At 35.6% G+C, this 16,752-nt stretch overlaps 1 protein-coding gene across 1 annotated transcript in view; it reads right to left on the reverse strand.

The window, feature by feature from the left end:
- The window catches only part of SEMA3E (semaphorin 3E), a 149,073-nt gene that overhangs the window by 36,973 nt on the left and 95,348 nt on the right, over window positions 1-16,752 (reverse strand). Inside the window, exon 5 of the mRNA XM_052790607.1 lies at window positions 3,575-3,668. Coding sequence (XP_052646567.1) covers window positions 3,575-3,668 — 94 coding nt within the window. The remainder of the gene's footprint in view (window positions 1-3,574; window positions 3,669-16,752) is intronic.

A 16,752-nucleotide genomic window follows, 5' to 3' on the forward strand; every position in this document is an offset into this window, starting at 1 on the left:
GTGATACTTTTCACAGTAGTTAAAAAAACAAATTCAAAATTAATTAGCTATTGTTTAACTGGTAAACTTCCTCTGTATAATTGTATTTTCTGTTTGTCACTCAAGTATTCTGTCTTCTGTTTTGAGAGAAAATGTATTTATTTTAGTTCATTATTTAGAGTAAAAGAAAAGCCACAAATACATGAAACTGTTTTAAAACTAAAACTGTAAAAACTGTAAAAGAAATTATTATCAGAATGGATTCCCTGTAAAGAAACACATATTCAAATGTAGTTTAGGTTTTCACCACTTGCTTGTGATATATTGCAGGTAACGAAACAGACATAAACTAATTTCTCAGCTTTCAAGAGCTAGAGTGGTCTAAGTTAATCAGTGTGCATGATCTGATATCAAAAATAGTTTTGGCTATTGAAAGCAGATGGGAGAGTTCATTAGAAATAGAAGTCCAAAAGTTTTATATGCTGTTTATCTAAACATACACATTTTACTCAGCCTGTCCGCCATCCAACATTTCTTCTGTTTCCTGATGCTGACAATAAATTGCTAGAAGTTAATTGTTCATAAATTGAGGAATTCATCACAAGCTACTTTACCACTGGGTCAGATAACCTGTAATAAAACTTACGACAGCATGGATATTTAGTTTTAAAGCCAAGTCACGAACTATTGTTTTCTTGAAGTGGGTATTTTAACTGATGTGTTGAAATACATGAAGAGATACAGAACAAGAGATTCTCTTTCTTCCTAAATTAATCTAGTTAAATCTGGTTCTAATTAGTAACAGTGCAAATGATCTTTCAAGATCAAGATTTTAAAGGCTTTTAAACTTTTATCAAAAGTATGTAAAGTTTCCTTGTTAGTCTAATCCTCACTGTTACTCAATAGCCACACTGGTGTAGGCTGCTGTGTTAATGTGAGTTTCAGAGGTGGAAACAGGTTTTGAATTGTTTAGTGAGGAAGAAGAGGATGCTGGGATGTGAAAGGTTTTGCTAACAGGTTTGCATAAAGCCTTTTCAAGGACGTGTACATTGGCTGAACCTACATAGGAGAGTGGAGGCAACTCTGGGCTGTAGCCTCCAAGGGCACACTGACCCCATACCAGGAGCAGATTTCACTTTCTAAGAAAACTGGAGTGCATGAAGAAGAAGGGAACTTCCAAACATTGGAGGAAAGACTGGAAGACCAGTCCTGGAGGGTGCATGGTGCAATTTTCATCTCCTGTCATGGGGTCATGGCCACCATGAGCTGGAATCAGGGCTCAGGTGAATGAAGGAGCATCTCTTCCTTCAGAGTGCACTTGACATTAGAGGTCTCAGTTAAAAGATTCTGTAATATTCACCATGTTTGCATCTATGTCTTCTACCTTCTTCAAATGGATACCTACAGAGATAAAGGATATACGTTCTGAAGTCTAAGGAGCAGCATTAATTCTGTTTATTCTGTAAGCTGTGTGCCTCTGGTTAGTAGAAGTTAGTAGAATATAGTAGAATACATGGAAATACAAACTTCTTTAGGATATTTTTCTAAATGTTGGAAGTGTTTAATTCCAATAGTATAAAAATATAAAAGCATAAATAAAATAATAAACTCTGAAGAATTCTCTTATGCTTTTAAAATATCATTCTGTGATCACTTGAAATTATAGACTTCCCAATGGAGGCCTATATAAACAGACTCTAAATACCTTTCTCAGGCCATCTTAGTTTTGATGAAGAGGTGAAAGTTTGTCTGGTTTTTGGTGTTGTATCAGTGATCTGACAAAATATATTATTTGCTCCTGTTAATCTTGCCACATTACAGAATTGTTAGCTTTGTGAGATTGATTTTGTAAGTTTTTGTCAGTGGATGTCTAAGACTCTGATCAGCATTTATCAGAGAAGGGCTTATTTAAAGGGTTTCTCTTTCAGATGAAGCTGTGAGGATCCATAGGACCTCCCATAATCCAGGCAAACTAATGAATAGGCCAGAAACACAAGGACCAACCATTAGTCTTGAAGTGCTCAGTGGTACAATCTGGCTTCCATTTAAGCAAATAAAATTCACATTGATCTCACAGTGGGAACATGATCAGGTTAATTTATTTACTTAGTTCTGTCTGAGGAAAGGTTGAGAAGGACTTTAGGATTAGACCATGAGGTTTCAGGCCTACAGCAAATTCCATGGGATAAGTCTTTGTTCCCAGGCTAAGCTGAGACTGGAATCTGTTAAAAACTGTAGAAACAATTTAGAAATAAGGGTGGAAGAAAAGCGTAACAATCTGTGCTTCATGGATTTTGGAAGGTCAGTCAAAATACAGCAATTTTTTCTGATTCTTTCCTGACTTCTAAACCCAATAACTCTTAGGAATTCAAGCTGTAATTTTTTCTTAATGGGAATGAACAATATTTTGATGAATTGCTGCAATTTGAAAGATTTGGCATTATTGATAAATATTCTTTTTGTAAGTAATTTCTTAATGTAAAAGGACAAATAAACCTAGCACATAAAAATACATCTGTCACTCATGAACAATACCTCCTCACCACCATGGGTGAGCTATATCATTGTGGTTAATAATCAAAGACTTTAGATGTCTGATTTTAAGATTTGAAGTCAAATGTAAATATCGAAGGGCCTTAAAATCCTCTAACTCTTTTATCCCTGAAAAGTTGAAAATTTATTTGATCTTTAGCTTCTTTTTCTAGCTCTTTCTTTTAATAACTATTCCTTCTGAATGCTCAGTTTTCATCTTATTTATGTTTTCTAAACCCAGAAATCACTGTGTTACTCCCTAAATGCATCTAGCTTTCACCCTTTACCTGCTGTTCCAGTCTATTTTTAGTCAATGTACTATAATATTGCCAAGACTGTGTTTGCTTGATCTCACAAAATGTTTTCAGGAAAACATCACAGAGGAAAAAACATATGGTTTGCTATACTACAACTTCAAAGGTCCCAGGCCTACAGTGATATACTTACCACCAAGGCACAGAGGAGCACTATCTCAGCACAGCTTTCTGGCACTGCAGGACTTAAGACTGAAATCTATTTTTATAACTGTCGAGTATAAGATCAACTCTCCTAACAGAGAATCACCAGTTTTGCATAGTTTTGTTAGAAGGTGACATTGAAAAAACATCTATTTTGATCTCAAAAGCTGTAATTTATATAAACAATAAATGCTTCATATAAAAACAGTTAAATTCACATTTTTACAAGATGCTTGCTTCTCAGTTTACATCTCAGTAGATGAAAAATAGTAAATCTTGTGTATTTGTCTCAGTGGTGTAAAAGACTAAGCTAGACATATTGCTTTCCTTTGAATGAAAGCAGGAAAGTATTGTTTCCAAAATTACACAACAATCAATTACCTCTTCAGGATGGCACGTGTCATATAACATGTACTCACTTCAGCGAGACACCCTTGCTGGAGTTAATGCTGCCTAGGATGTAGTATTAATGTGGGCAGCACCATGAGGATTAAGTCTGACGTGGAAAGTTGCAATGGAAGACTGACAACACTTTGGTGTGCTGAAGAAAGACTCAGAATGACAGATTGACAAGACCGTGAAGCGTGTGACATAAAGATCATTACCAATTAAGATCGAGGTGAAGGAAGAACTGGGGTCAAAAGGGCACCTGCCTCGTCCTCTCTCAAATTTGTGCGATTCCAGTTGAAACAGATGATCCTTTAAAAACAAAAATCACAGAAAACAGCGTAAACCCTACAGGCAAAGAAAAATGTCCTGAGAGACGAGCTTTAACTTTGCTATACCTTTGTAATGGATTGACTTCATTAGGGAGAAAACACAATTACGGTTACTTACTGATGTACTAGTAAAAATTCTCTGGGTTTCTACAAATCACCTTTGTGTGTGCACTGCCCTGAAAGAATCAGTAAAATATGCACTAAAATTGCACTTATTTCATTTCTGTGGGAGTAGGGAGTAAAGATTCCTCTATCTTTTCTCCAAATTATCTAAACATCAAATAGATATCTAGCTATGGAATGTGTTTCCCCCTTTAAACATTTTTTTTTTTCCAGTAGTTGTTAAATATATCATGCTGTGTTATCTTCTCTTGGTAGCTTTGAGATGTTTATATATCTTCTTCATAAAAGTATGTTTAGGAATGAATCCCCAATTATGGTTTTCAGAGCAGATGTGATTTCTGCATTGAATTTAACAGAATATCAGTATAAAAAGAATATTGGCAACTTAGTTTAATTTGTCTGTATAAGGCTTTAAAGGCTGAGAAAGAATTTACAATTTAAATTTTTGTTTGCAGTGCTATGTTTGTCCCAGCTTTCTCAAAAGAGCCCGTTAATGTCTGATTAAAATATCAAGTGACAGCACAATATTTTTTAATTTATATATTAACAAAAAAGCATACCACAAAACATGGGGATGGGGGAGAATAAAAGGGCAAATAGAGAGAAAGCTATGAAAGCTTCATAAAAAAATATGCCACCCAGCCATCAAGTGTGTGACTAGTAAACATTTTGATAGTCTAGCAGTTCCAGTTCTGTGTAACAGTTTTATTCAAATGTCTACTGAAATGCAGATTATGTCAATATATTGGATAAATGAAACCTACCTGTTCAGTAAACTAATCTCAGCTTCACATTGCTAATATACTAAGACAAATGTTTTGTGAGGCATAACATTACATGTGACAGGACCCCAAATCCCCCAGAATTTTGAAGAGGATCTGCCTGGATCTCTCCCTTACAGCAAACATTCTCAAAGATGTCCAAGAGGCTTTTTAACCATAAAAATCAGGTTTTATTAGACCTAACTTTTCAGGTATTTATTAGAATAACTCAGTATTCACACAGAAAAGATCTAGACTGGACAAAATAATGTCCTGGTAGTCCTTTTTTAAGTATATGTAGTCCTTTTAGTCCTTATGTCATTATATCAGGTCCTTTTTCCTTCTGTTGGCTACATTCATGTAGTTTTGGGGGCTGTGGCATATGCAGCTCGGTCCCTAGAAAGTTTTGCTTTTGAGAGATACAGAAACCTGATTACGTGTCTGCTCTCTGCAATGCTTTATTGCCCACTCTCCTTCAGATCACTCATCTATGTCCACCCATCCCATCCTACAACCTACAAATCTTTCTCTTCCCAAGGAAGTGCGATTGCCCCCAAAGCAAAACTAATGTTCTCTTCAGGTAGCTCCACTCATGACAGTTATCCTCTCCTGAAAAAAACATAAAAAGACAAGGAGCAAAGGAGCAGAAGAGATACTACCATTGCATGGGATGGAAAACTGATAAGATAATAATAAAAAATATTTTTTTTAAAAGGACAGAAAGAAAAAAGATACAAAGAAAGTGGGAAAGTTGTAGAGCTGTTACTTCCCACTCATTGATGAATAATTGAATATTTCTATGCATTTCATTTAAAACAGTTAATCCTGAATTTGTCTCAAGCCCCTCCACTTCAAAGAAAAGTAAGATTCCCATTAGCTACAGAGGTTCTATAAAAATGGGATGTAACTCAGAATGCAGGTCTCGAAAAATAAGACATCTGTTTCATGTCTACCTGAAGTAAAAAAACCATCCCAAAATAAAAATAGCAAGCAAAAACCATACAAAATTTAAGTAACGGTCCTAAAACTCACGAGGTAACAAGGCATTCAGAATCTCACCTCTCCAGAAGCTCCTGTATTGGCCTAACCCTAGCACGCTAGTGCCTTATGTTAAAGCTGATGCAGCAGAAAATAATCATCCTGAGTAGAGACTGGTGGTGCAGGAATATTATTTTCTGCTGTATCAGCTTCAATTGCACATCAGTAGTAACTATTCCCTTCTGCTGTTGGGTAAATGTCAAACAATGAAGAAAAATTTCTCTGTGTGTGGAAATCTCAGCCCCATTCCCTACTTTTCAAACATCACATACCAGGTATTTTTCAAAACTAAATACCATAACATTTTGGGTCAACAGTAGAAAAAAAAAGAGTAAGGCGAACTCAGGAAGGGAAAGAAAAACCTTCTGAAACCATGCAAAAGGACTAGGGAGTCATAATTGTCATAAAATATGATGTAAAGGAAATATTTCTAAAAACAGTCTGTCTGATGTTATTTATTCTCTAATCAGATATTAAAAATAAAATTACTCATGAAAAAGTTTATCTTCTGGGATCTCAACTAAACTATTTGTCAATGAATCAATTCAATAAAGAAGAAAACCCCCAATTTTTAGAGAGAAAGATGTAGAAGTATGTGGAGAGATAAACTGAGGGTTAAAATTTAATAGATTTTTTTCTAGTCTTAATGCTTTCTTTTCACTTTCCTCCACAGTAAAATAAAAATGGGCTTGTCCTTGAAAGAAAAAAGTAACAAATTTAAAACTGATTACAGAAAAAACACACTCAGGTAAAGTGATCAGGTGTGGAAAAAGAATTATTTCAAAACAATACTTGAAGAAATTGTATTATCCATATTTCATGGTTTATAGTGTATGGCTCATATTTCATCCTGCATAGGGAATAGAAACTGAAATTTTTTGTGCTATAGGACAAGACATGATCCCACCAGGGCATCATTAAACCACACTTCATATTCAGGTCTTCCCCTGGTAAAATGCCAGTGATTCTCAGACCAGGGAGACTTGGCTGGTATAGAAGTCTTCCAGATGATGTGGAAGGATTTGGTGTCACTGTGCACCAAATTATACTATCACAATGAAAAAGCTACTAATGTAGTTAACCATTCCCCTAAGAATCAGAATGAAATCAATGGTAAAGATAATCAATGGTAAAGACCCATCTCTTTTAACTTTCATGACATGAATGTGTTTAAAGCAGCTAACCATATGACCATGGAATGAAAATGTTAAGCAGTATGCATAGTATCCTCTCATTATCTACATTTTAACAGCTGGAATTCCTGAATAAAGATTGTAGCTTAAAGATATAATCTAATGCTAACGCTGAAGGTACACAAAAATTTGGATTTCAGTGCAACTTGGAGAAGTTTTTAAGTGGACCTCACCAGTTTTGACATAAAGCAGGATGTGTATCTCATAAATGCTTGCAGATGCATGTAACTGTCTGAAAAGTCACTGAAAATGTAAGCAATGACTCTTCCGAGAGAGATTTTCCACTTTCGCCTTTTAGGACAGCATACCAAATATTCCACGGTTGCAATAAGTTATTCCCATCACTGAGGCAAGTAACTGAACATCAGGTGTTAGATGTGTCAGCTTCCACGGGATGCCAGTTTAAATGAAATAAGTGTTACACATTAATAATCAGCTTTGAAGGCTAATACCATAATTCTAACCCTCCTTGCTGTTTGTGACATTGGAATCCCTTGAGAAATGTCAGAAGAAAACTGACAGTTCCCTCACAGATTATCCAACACAGCAATTCAACATTGCAATTTATTTTACAGGCACGTTTCAGTGGTTAGGGTAAAAATTATGCAAAAACACATATGGAGGGCTGGGAGAGGACTTACAAATTTCTACATGTACTTTGGGAAAAGAAATGGGGTTCTGGGTTTGATTTATGATACCTATGACTCAGGAAACATAATACACTTTCAACTGTTATAAAAATAATAATCTATTTTAAAAAGAAATAGAAGATATTTCCAAGGGCATCAAGTATTTTCCCATTAACTTGATATGAACTGATAAATTTAGACAATGAAGAATAATGTAAGCTATAAATAATAATGAAAGAAAAGGTCAATCAGAGCCATTAAAATTTAAAGACTGCATTTAACTTTTGTTGCAGAAAATTGCTTTCTCTAATGCCAAGTGCTGCTTTGCTCTGGTTCAGGACAGCATTTATGCATGTGATTAATTTAAAACATATGCTTACTTCCATTCTTATTCAGCAAAGTACCTAAACCTATTCTCAAAGTTAATACAATGGTTGTATCTTTTCACTAAATCAGGGACTTAAAAATATAGAGGCTTTGGTTGGGTTTTCCTAAGATATTATTTTTATGAGAAAAAATAATTTGATTTTCTGTAAGGTTTTTTTTTTCACTTTCAGTTTTTATTATTTTCTAGGTAACAAAAAAGTAAAATATATCATACTGGCATTTTTTAAAAGGAAATTTAAAGCATTTCAGAACCTTTAATTAGATACTTGTGTATCCATATGCTCCAACAGTATAGCCAAGATCTGCTCTCCAGGAGACCTGTGTCTTTTTCTGGTTGGTACTTTTTTTGGTTGTTTTGGGGTGTGTGTGGTTTTTTAAGAAGTGCGTGTTACTTATATTGTGGGATAGTAAATCATATTTAGAGTATTGTGGGGAGAGACTGTGCAGAATTTTGTGAATATAATTTTTAACACTGGCTATACTATACACTATTACTGTAACTCACTGGACAAAATTCATTCTTAGATGTGATCTCATAGTTATTCAACCTTAGAGTAAGAATGACATTACACGCAAGAGCTGTTTGTTGCGTTTCATTTCCTAGGGCTTATATATCTGAGACTTTTTTAAAGAGAACTATGAATAAGTAGATTCATATGCAAAGTGCATCGAATGGGAAAGCATAAAATAGAGATGCATTGCTTGTGCGAAACTATGAGAAACGCTCTTTTAACAACCTTAATAAAGCCATGTGGTGCTAGCGTCATATGATGCGCTCTTTTTGCTGTTCAAGGAATTCCTAAAGCATCAAAAAAGGGAATGTAAACATCAAAGATTCACCTTATCTGGTCATAGTGCCCTGTTTGAGGAAGAAGACTGCTGGGAAGGGATGGAACACACTGGGACACGCTGTCTCCAGAGGGAAAGGACATCCCCATGGACTGGCTGACTGAGTGACCTGGTAAAGGGGGTTTTCAACAAGGGTCATCAGGGTTGGAGGCTAAAGCCCAGAGCAAGAGAGCGAGCTGCAAGTGGAGAGGGTATGGGAGGGAGAGGGCTGCCAAGGGGATGTTCACATTCCTACTCTGAAGACAGCACGTTCAGAAGCTTTCCTTGAACCTCTGTATAAAACCTGTGAGGTTAATTTTCACTTGCACAGTTACATCCTCTCACAGAGCACTTCCATTGAAGTCCGTTGCAATTTTGCCCTTGTTCTTTAGTAGAATGACTCTGAAACCCTTGTTCCAAAATAGGGGATATTGTTCTTGGATTCACTGGTTCCATGTACTTTATTTTCTTTTCCTAATACTATCTGAAAACCAAAGTAACAAAACAATAAAGTAACCCATGGGAAAAAATGTGATTTAAAAACTTCACCAAGTTAGGTACACAGTGGGACACAGTTGCAGCTTTATCGACAGCCTTCAGCGCCATGGAAATGAATGTAATTTATGAAAACTCCAAGAGAGTAACAGATTTTATTCTGTAGAAATTAAAATTTAAAAATATTTAACATAGCAGGTGTGCTATTTTAAAACAAAGACAACATTTGTTGCCCATATGTACTTTCCCGTTTATTCAAATAATTTTTAAGTCAGGTTTGATTTTAACATTGCACCTTTAAAGTCTGGCATTTTGCACATCCATATGTACCTATGTGCACTCACACAGCCTAACATGAAGAACCAAAGAACTTATTTCAAAATGAATCAAATATAAGATCTGCAGAGCATTTCACTGGTGTAACTGGATTTTTTTTCTCATGTGAGAAATTGAATACTGAGTGAATCCGGAGAAATTTTGTGACCACAATAGAAAGTCAACTGCAATGCACAGAATAAACCTCATCTTAATTTCTATTCTCTTTTGCACTATAATGTTTTTAGTATACATTCACATGACACTTTTTTGCAAATATTCTTTTGTTCTGTATATTCTCAAAATATTTTTTCTCTTCTTTTCTTCTTTCTTGTATACTCACTTATCCTTACATTTTTATTTTGACATAGAAAGACACACTGAATACACTATGCAGAGGCTTCTTTTAGGAAGGATGAACCTTGACTTTCCCATTAAAAAAAAAAAATCTGAAAAATCACAGAACATGTCTGTAAATCAGCAGAAAATATAATTCAAATATAAGTCTCCAAAATGAACTCTCAACTCCATGACCTGTCTTAATCTGTACATTTGCCTCATCAAGAAGGCATGTGGTAAAAGAGATATATAGTAAAACATTTTGTATTTGCATAACAACAGAAAATAACATACTGGGTCAGGCTTGAAAAGATGTCTTATATCATATAGCCTTCTGTATTTAAGCAGACTAAATTTTGGTGCTAAGAAATATGTGCATTAGCAGTATCATCTGATAACTATCTTCGCAAATATTAGGTAGGTGCCTAACTGATATAAATCCAAATAAATCATTCAAGAAATTAAAAATCTAAACCCAATAGAAAATGAATCAATATAATGAATTTTATATAACGTAAACTATGCTCCAAATATTTATAATAATACTAACAAGTTCCCTTTGCAACTTACTGGCCTATTTAAGTCAACATAACACAGGCATGCAGATATATGGGTGAGTAACACAAGGATGCTCCAACAGTGAAAGAACTTTTCATTTCATGATGTTATAACTTCTTTAAAAAATCCAAACACTAATTTTCAAAAGGACCTAAGCACTGGCAAAAAAATGCTCTGCTTGTTGTCAGAGGATTACTAATTTTTAAAATTTCACCTTCCATGTTCACTCAACTTTATTTTCCAAGGCAAATGGGGATACAACATTAGGGATAGAGTCCTCAAAGAACTGGCTGAAATAGTCAGGTCTCTGCTATTTGACATAATTAAGATTATTTGGGAGGTAGTATTTCTTCTGAGGATCTGTTTTCAATCCTCTTTACTATCCAGTGACATACTGAAAAGATCAATCGTCTATGGGATGAGAGTGCATAAAATAATACAGACATTAAATCCTCCCTAAAAATTCAGATGTATTTTTCAGGTCTATGCATTTTATTCCACAGTTAAATGATTAAGACACATTGGGCTCCAATCTGAAGACATGTTTAAAATCTGGAGCTATGTCAGACTGCTGTCTGAATTTGCTAAAAGATTAGCAATTTGTGACTTGTGTCAAAATATCTGGCCTAGAGTGAGAGAAATAATATATATCCCTGATTTAATGCGTGTGAAATACTCTGGCAATAGGAGGGAAAAAAAAAAAAAAAGAAACAAACACCCTGCATATAGAAATCACAGGCATTTATCCTTATCAGTTCAGAATGTTTAAACAGAAGTGACTGAATGGGTCAGAATTTTAGGAGACACACCTTTGCATGACCTTACACTGGACACATAAACTCATTAGGGTCCTATGGCATAGAATAGGACCATTAGCAAAATAAATTATGATTATATTGCCCTAGTGTGACAGTTAGTATATATGAAAGTTCCAGGGACCACATAAAGGATCTCCAGAATTAAAATGTTTGTATACCTGTATATGGAGATATAGTCTTATCACCAGGTGAAAGAGGAGCTAAAGATAGTACAAAATTGCTACACAAAAGTGGAGGGATTTCTGTGGGGAAGTGCACAGTCTTTACTCAGAGCCTCACTAGCCAAGACTGTCCCTTTTCCTTGATTTTGACAGGCTGAACTTGTGTTGAGATTGTGAGGGTCACATCAGAGCAAATACCAAATAAAAGTCCTCTCATCTGATGATTGCTATCACAACAACTGGGGACAAAGGTCATGGAAAAAAAAAAAAGGAAGGATAGAGCTCTATGGTTTGAGCTTACAGTCTAGGTTTGGTGATGGATGGAGCAACAGATGCATTGGGTATGGAGAGGACAACAGCTACATTCAACTGAGAATGGATTTCAGAAGGAAAGCAGATACCCTGGGGAAATTCTGTCTGTCTCGGTAGTGTGGAGCCTTAGGTAGCCAACGTTCCTTTTGCAGAGCTTCAACAGGGCATGCCGAAGTGGGCCATTCTGGAAGAAAGGGCAGAGGACTGGATCCACTGCCTCCTGATGACATGTATGAACTGCAAGTAATACTTCTTTTTAGTTCACTTTTTAATCTGGAATAATTTTTCTGGATAGATTTCAGCCAAATAAGAATAATTATCAGTCATAAATTATAGAAGAATTATACAATATTAAGGGTGCATTTTATAAACCTGCAAAAATATTAACTAAACCCTGTCATTTTTCAGTTTTTGCTGGTTTTAATTATGATGACTAACACCTTATTGAGCAGTACCTCCACTCCTCAAACAATGCCATAGACTTCACCAGGTGCCCTCACTTAGAGAAATACTTTGTCATAAATAAAGGTGGCAGAATCCAAAAATCATTATGATCAGAGCTGCAATATTTTACCAACCCCCATCAAATTACCACACAGGTGCAGTATTTCTTTCTCTTTGGGATAATAGTAGTATTCCTCTGTATTGATTCATTCTCTCCTGACCATCTGTCTTTGATCTTGAAAAGGGCAGGTCTAATACGATGGAAAATTCATTTCATACGGCTGATTAATTCACATTCCCTACCAATCTGCCAAATTGAACTTAAACTTCACTTTTGGCCATATTTAGACAGTTTTCAAAAGTAATGAATGTCATTCACCTCATTTTATGGATGGAGAGTACTGTCAAACAAACCTCTTGTCTGTTACAATGTGTAAGAATGACTGATAAGAACAACTGTGTTGATACAGAATACTTGGCTTTCTCCAGGGCATTTCACTTAGTACATAGCTATTTGGAGAAACAATGTGCATTGTAGAATTATTAAGAAATATAAACTGCTGACATATATTAAAGTATAGTTTTTATTAGGTATGCATCAATGAATCCTCTTTTACTGAAGGTTTCCCTAAATTTTGTTTTTCATAGAAAAATGATTTTTTTAATTTAGCAGTGATTTAAACAATCATATGATTTCTTTCCTAGTAAAGTTTACAAAAAGACTGGGGAAGCATAAATAACGAAGAGAAAAGGCTAATGAGAGCTCTGGGTGCATTCAAGTTATAGAATACTCTGAATATTGAGTTAAAGGTCAGAAGCTAACAAAGTAGATTTTAATACAACCATATCCAAAGTGGTATGTCTTGGAATAGGGAACACAGTGTATATCTGAAGTACATCAGAATGCCCTAGAAGGTGGAGGTTCAGATCCTTGTTCAGACTACTTTCATGTATTAGACTGAGATGCCTCATTTAGAATCTTGGACATCCCAGGTGCCTTGTTAGAGCTGACAGTGACAGGCATCTCTAGAAATCCCTTCATTGACTTTGTCATAAGAGACTGCTAATTAGGTGCCTCAACTAAGTGTGTAAACTGGTATAACTCTGTGCTCCAGAGAAGAACTTTGGGTCAAGCGTAAAATGCTAAAAAGAGATTTTTCATTGTGATGCTGTGCCAAGAACTCAGCACTTTAGTCTATGAAAAGAGCAATCTCAAACAGAGGCGGGGAAGTGACCTTGCCTGTATACACACCATTGAATAGCTTGTCTGGTTCTAGTGTCCACAATTCCAGAACATGTGAAAATATTGCAGAGAGTTCACAGGAAGGACACCAATATGATTGAGGAATCCTTGTGATAGGACGTTTAAGAAGCTATATTTATTCAGCTTATCAAAAAAAGTGAAGAGGTGGCTTGATCTTTGTGTGTAGGTACTTACATGTGGAAAAGATGTGGAAAAGATAGTGGGAGACTTTTCAACTTTGCTATCAAAGGCATATCAAGGTTAAATGACAGGAAGTTGAAGTTAGATAAATTTAACCTTCAGTAAGTGGCTATTTCCTAACATTGAAAGTCATTAAATATTAGGACAGCTTACCAGAAAAATAGTGGTGTTACCATTATCTAGATTCTTTGAAATGACAATACAAATTTGCCTGAAAATGTTTTAATTCAATACCTGGGAGAAATTATCCATGCAGTGTGTTACTGACCACATAAAATGTCCTGATGGTCCCTTCTGGCCTTTGTTTCTATTTATGCAATATACATTATCCCTTTCCCAGTAAAGTATGGAAAGAACAGAATTGCCCTTTCTTCATTACTGAGCTTCGCATAAACAGCTGTTAATTAAGGTAATTATTATAGTCAAAATTCATGGACTTTAATTTCTCACAAAACCATATGCATTGTCTCAGAAGGAACTTTTTCCACCCTGTTTCAGAAGAGGATTTTTGTCTTTTTTTTTGAAAGGTTCAGAGATTGGCCAGCTGCAGAGGTTGGGTTGTTATTTGAGCTGGTGCAGAAAATCATTTTCATGTTTTACTTGGTTAGTACTTTCTCATTTTCTTAGGACCGCATAGATAAACCATGGGTTCAGTAAGAAATACTTCTTCAGGTTAGGGTTGATGTGGGTCTTCAGCTTTTTCTTTTTCCCTTTTCAGCACAGCACCTTTGTTGTACGCTTTGAGCACAGGGGTGTTCTTCACCTAATTAATTTCCTGCCTATTATGAGTTTAGGTACCATTTTAATCTCTCTTGAAACATATTTAATAAATATATTTAACTTCCAAAACCTGAAATGCTTTAATCTAACTGAAATCCAGGTCTTTGGGGTGTTTTCATGCAATTTGGCAGCCTGTGATGTGGGCAATCAGACTCAATGATGTAATTAACCCCTCCGGTAAAAGACTTTATGACATTGTGTTGCTTCTTTGGCACCACTTCATATATATGAACACTTGATATTGGTTTAAACATCACCCAGCTTAATGACTAGTTTCACATGAACTATAGATGAAGAGGACTGCAATAAATAAGCAATTTCATAGTATTTATGATTGCAGATTCAATTCTATAAATAAAGTGAGTTGAAAAACTTCCTAAGATTTTGTAGATGGCACTCTAACTGGTGGCTTTTTATCCATACAGAGGGACACTGTGTGTCTGAGCAAGTATTTTCAAGGCAAGAATTTGTCACACATTCTATCTAATGAAGGACTGACCAACACCCATTTCTGTTTGGTCAGTGAAACCAGATGTTCCTCCTCCTTAATCCTCTGCAAACTGAGATGGAGATGAGGTAATAGGAAGAAGCATGGAGAGGGAATAACTGGGTAGATCATTATTTGTTTTGATTACAAAAATACATCAGAAACAATATCCTAAAATAATAGATGTATATATGTATACAATTTTGTTTCTTAACAAAGCTGAAAGAATGATGACATTACCAAATGCTGGTCAGGAGCAGAAGAATTATGTCATGTAAAAGTTAAACTGAGATGATATGACTGGAACATTGTCTCTTAACATCCCTGTCAATTCACTTCAGTTTGTTAAAGGAAGAACTGAGGAGCCTACATTTGTTTGGTGTAGAGAGACAAATGGAAAGCTTATTACACAGTTGAACTTTATCCTGGTTTTGCTTTGAATCACAGAATATGTAGAAAAATTAGTGCCCCTCCCCACATCCAATGAAATATTAAGGGCAACATAGATTAGAAAGAAGAAATTCCAGCTTGACTGAATTGTTGTCCAAGCAAACAAATACACCTGCTGCTTCACTGAAGGTAATTCCTTTCTAACAGAGCTTAAAATCCTAGAATTTAGAGCTGTTGTTCCCTGATCAGCAGAACCTCATGTGGCTAACTGAAGAGGAAATAGCATAATAAGGAATACATCATATTAGGAACACCTGGAGGAGACTCCCAGAAACCATCAGTGTATTTTGTGGAAAGGGTGACTTAGTCTATCAGCCTTCTGAGGTGGAGAAGTACAACTGTAGGCAGTTTACTGAGTTAAATGAGGCATTGAAAATGGTGCTCCGCCAGCTCAATGTATGTATTAAAAATTTACAGTGTGTTCTGGAAGAAAAATTTGTCATGCACTGTTCTTTCCCACTACTTTCATTCCCTCAGCAGGTTTTGTCTTGCAGAGATGCATTCCTCTCCAGGAATCAGCTCTATCTTGTCACCATATAGTTTGTAAAAACTTAGGATGTTACTTCTGCACATCATTTTCTTTTGGAATTTCCACTCATTTTACAGCTCCTATGGAGCTGTATTTGGTAGAAATCCCATCTGGACTTGTTAAAGGTGCTTTGCGAGTTAGTTAATAAGGCAGTTTGAATCATTGGAAGGCCTCTGGAGCACCCCTAAAACCTGTTGCTCTGCTGAATAAATAACTCATTAAGATAAAATCATTGCCTGACTGCAGATAGCTCATCCAATTTACCTAAAGTTCATCATAATTCACCTAGGGTATTTTAAGCTATATAGAACAGTAGTGGAGTACTGTTTTATGAGCAGACAGATGTGGAGAAACACAAAGTGAGACAGAAAGCACTTCTTCCAGTACTCATCTTCTACTCCCAAAACTGAGAAGTTTATATAAATGCAAAAGGAAGAGACTGGATGCAGATGCTTTCGCCCTGCTCCCACCCCTTGTTGACATCAAAGGCAACAGGAGTGACAAGTGTCAATTTGGTGAGAATGGAAACAGAATAATATATTTTTTCTGCACTTTTCTTCATCTTCTATATTTGGTTTGAAGGCTTATCTCAGTTTTTTTCTCACAGAGCACATGGGAAGGATGCATATTCAATTCATGATGGGAAATTTGGGGTGGAGGGTTTCTGGCTCTTGTTTTTTTCAGAAAAAAACCTGTTGATTTTAATGAAATGATCTCTCCTTCATTTCTGCATGATAGACAAATAGAAACTGGAGGAACCCAACCTTTTCTAACCTGCATGGATTTTTGACATTTGAAAACATTTCATGAAGTCAGTGATAATGAACTCACTGGCTGGCAATTAATTGCTTATGTTTTTTTGGATAAGAGTTTGTAATATGTTCTTTTGCAAACACCAATAGTTGTTCTGTCTGCAAAGTCAGCACTCCTGTTTTTCCCAATTTGTAATTTATTTCTAAATGGCAGAAAAACA

The sequence above is a fragment of the Harpia harpyja genome, chromosome 6 (assembly GCF_026419915.1).
Source record: "Harpia harpyja isolate bHarHar1 chromosome 6, bHarHar1 primary haplotype, whole genome shotgun sequence".
Taxonomy (NCBI): Eukaryota; Metazoa; Chordata; class Aves; order Accipitriformes; family Accipitridae; genus Harpia; species Harpia harpyja.